General features: G+C 41.0%; 1 protein-coding gene across 1 annotated transcript in view; it reads right to left on the bottom strand.

Annotated features, from left to right (window-relative positions):
- Positions 1-198: 198 nt before the first annotated feature.
- Positions 199-3,710, bottom strand: part of LOC101845616 — a 12,911-nt gene continuing 9,399 nt past the window's right edge. Inside the window, exons 3-4 of the mRNA XM_005095978.3 lie at positions 3,504-3,683; positions 199-1,621 (exon numbers count right to left, since the gene is read on the bottom strand). Of these exons, the coding sequence (XP_005096035.1) occupies positions 746-1,621; positions 3,504-3,683 (1,056 nt within the window). The 3' untranslated portion in view covers positions 199-745. The remainder of the gene's footprint in view (positions 1,622-3,503; positions 3,684-3,710) is intronic.

Genomic DNA, 3,710 nt, shown 5'->3' with positions numbered 1-3,710 from the left:
TACTTCAAACAGCACGCACATGCTTGAGACATAATAATAAGAGGACGTTTCTAACGTCTAGATTCGATTTCTTGTTTTCATTGTAGCAAATTGTGTTGCTGGAAGGAACATCGAAAGACATTTATGTTATGACTTAAATATGAAAACCCCCCACTAAAAAACAAACAAACCACCAAACAAACAGACACCCAAAAAATATTCATGAACTTAAGGATTTTAATCATAGTTGTATTGAGAAAAAAAAAGAGACAAAATATTCCTGTAGTGAGTCAATAGACTGTTTATCTTGTTACGGTTGTATCTTGTCACATGTTACGTTTATAACCTGTCATACAATGAGGATCGTTTTCAAAGGCACAATTTTGAAGTAACTATATCTTTGTTTTGTTTTCAACATTTGTGTTTTATGAGTTATGTGGCGAGTTTGAAAAAAATAGATTTTTAAAGAAAAACATGTGGTGTTTATATTGCCGAACGAATATTCTTAAATAGTGGAATAGTTCAGTAAGTAGACCAATTTATTATTAGCTGCTGATTAGTAAGGCAGAACAAGGCCACTCGTCTTAAAGAGAAATGTTCGTAGGAATGAGGCTGCAATTTTGATAAATTAGTTATTATTTGGAAAGAAAGACGGTGATTTGAAAACCGAATACTCCAAAAAAGTGAAATAGTAACAAAAACCCGGTGTGAGGCTACTGAATTAGGACGCATAGTAGGAAGAAAGTTTCCGGCTTGTGTAATTGAATTAGCGTGTATGATAGTAGCAAAGTTCCATTCGAATGTTATTGACTTGTACGTCTGGTACGGCGCCAGCGGCCTCGTCGTCGTTGTCCTTGTTCTCCGTGTCGAAGAGCAAAAACTCATGGCTCACGTTCATGTCACGTACGTTCTGACACTGTCCACCGCGACGATACAGGTAAAAGGGATGATTTGTGGGTAGGGAGATCTCGTCTTCGGGAGAGCCGTCATCTCGGCAACAGTAGTGCATCGTGAGATGGGAACTGAAATTACTGTCAGGAACAGCACCAGTTTGATTTGCTTTAGTATTGCCGTCTTCGTAATCCCACCGAAGCCACCCATTCTGAAACCCTGCGGGACATTCTCCCTTCTTGTTGATGCAGTAGGATCCCTTCGGCCAGTTAGGACCGAACGTGAGAACGGATGTCTTCACGCAGAAATGCTGAGTCACAAAATTATTCCCGTTTTCTCGCGAGAGAACTGGATTTTTCAAATGGTTGGACTCTGAGACTTCATCTTCGTTTCTCTGTGTGGACTCTGTGTGGACACGAATAGAACCCTTGGCCCATGTGCTTATATAGTCGACAGGGCAACCAGAGGTGGGCTCGAGCAAGGCGTAACTACCAAAAGGCCAGTGTTGAAGAAGGCCAGTTTCAATAATTTTTTGATATTGTGATTCGATCTTGGCAAGAGTCACGGTGTGATCGGCCAGATTTTGCCTGACAGTCTCTTTAAGGTTTTGTACTTGTTCCTTCAGGGCGTTATTTTCTTCTTTTACTTTAGAGAGGATGTCTGCCGTCCCGATCTCCAGCATTTTTGAGAAGTCTGCTCCCTTTAGATTATTTCCGATTTCCAAAGTCGTCGATTTTTTAAGTTCTGCCGACTGGAGATAAAGAAATACAAGATTTATGTGTATCATGGGCTAAGGTCTTTTTTAATGTAGATGTTTTTACAAGTCTATCGACACATTCCTGACCAATTAGGAGGTAGACCTCGACCCTTCCCCTCAGGGCTAACCCACGTCCTAGCAGAAATACCCACATATTAGATAATACTTCTAACTACCACAGGAACTGAGCTCTGCAAAGAGCCTCACCATTACATAACAAACGCCAGTTTTTTACAATAACGATTTAAATTCAAATCAGAGGCTCCAGAGATACGGTGTTATTGTTCAGAAAATCCCAAGATTTGAAACCTGACAGCGATGAAAACATATATACATCTCTAAAATGTTTCCACTCCTGTTCTCTAATCGTGTACTGTCATCTTCTTCTATCTCCTTTTTCTCCCCACACCCCCGGCCTCCCCTAGGCTACTTAACTCTCTTCCGTACTCCTGACTCGTTCAATTGCTAGTCCGGGCTCCTTCTTACTGCTGTATTTCAGTCATGCCACTGATCTTAGGGTAGGTGAAATCGAACACTTTTCAGGCAAGGGCGAAAAATCTCAGAGGTCGCGTGTGCAAGCTGCGCACGTTAAAGATCCCTTGGTTGTCTTAAAATCGATAAGCGTAGGCTTCGACCGCCATCTGGGCTAAATTCAAAATTAATTCATACCGACCGAAACTGAAAATATTCTAGTCAGTTAAATCAAAGAGTACTATCAAAATCGGAACTTGGCTACCTGAAGAAGAAAAAACGACAACAAACGGGAAATTCAGTTGCACTGCACGTTGGAGAACAAGCAGTCGACTGACTGCCCCTGGGATCTAGCAGGGGAACGCAAAGACAAAGAAGTAAGTTAAACTAAAAAGTGAATGAATTCCCCTGAAAGGTGGGATTTCTGAGTTCCCAACCTGAATGACTTTTAAAAATAAGCTTCAAGTCTTCGTGTTTGTAGGTCAAGTTGACAACATATTGCGCCACCGCCGTCAACGCCTTGGATATAGGCAACAAATAAAATGTGTCACGACTTGTTGGAATCAGGCGCTCGTCAATTTTTGGGCATGTGGAGTTATTGGAATCAGCTTAAACCTTGTTCATTTATCTTGCCTCAGAAGGAAAAAATACCCATTTATCTTGAATAGAAATCGAGATATCCGCATTCGAAGGAGGTGATGGTCGCCTTGTTTCAGAGGTTAAATGAGCGAGAAAATGGCCGCAAAAGTTTGGTTATTTCCTTAACTTGAGAGCCCGTGGTAACGGAAAACTTGCATTTTTTGTGTGCTTTTAATCAACGTTTTTTAAAGTAAAAATCCACACAGAAATGTGTTTTTGAATAGTCATAAAAGATGTTGAGCCAAAAAACAGAAATTCGATAAAAATGACTAAACTGGCAAAAAAAGCCGATTTCTTCAATTTTATTATTTTAACGAGCGCCTGATTTCACCAAGATGCCTCACAAATAACCATGCCCATAATTTTAAGATTGGACTGAACAGCGGGTTAAAGCATATATTTTCCTCTTATTACTGTATAAGTACACCGGACCCTTGTTAGAAAAAAGTAGGTCATTTCGAAGGGTGCCAAACATTGTCGGGTTTACGGAATTGTAAACTAGTTGTACCGTACTCTCCGTTGACATCCGCTTTTGTTTGAAAAAGAAACGGCGCGGGGTTGCAACAAGCTATTTCTATTATGATAACTTTAGGGTCCTTTTTCGGGCTTGTATCTTGCGTACGCACACTATTTCTGTACCTCGGAAAGTACCTGTGAACGTAACAGTCTAATGGTTTGTACTATGTTTTTGAAGAATAATATACCTATTTTCGAGTTTTTTCCATTAAAAAAACCCCCTTCAAATATTTATGTCATCAGTACTTACGTCACCAAAAACGACCAACGCGTCACAAACGAACTTCCCGAGCGTCGACGGTGTTGCTGTGGACCATGTGACATCCAGATAAGTGGGCTTTCTTATGTCGCCATAGGCAATGACCCCGTCTTCAAAACTGGTGGCATTGGAATCTGTGTCCGTTTGTTGGGCTACCACTTCCCAGGCACTCTGCGTGGAAAGGCAGAAGGAGGGGGG

The sequence above is a fragment of the Aplysia californica genome, unplaced genomic scaffold (assembly GCF_000002075.1).
Source record: "Aplysia californica isolate F4 #8 unplaced genomic scaffold, AplCal3.0 scaffold00118, whole genome shotgun sequence".
Taxonomy (NCBI): domain Eukaryota; kingdom Metazoa; phylum Mollusca; class Gastropoda; order Aplysiida; family Aplysiidae; genus Aplysia; species Aplysia californica.
This window is presented reverse-complemented; position numbering and strand designations above follow the sequence as displayed.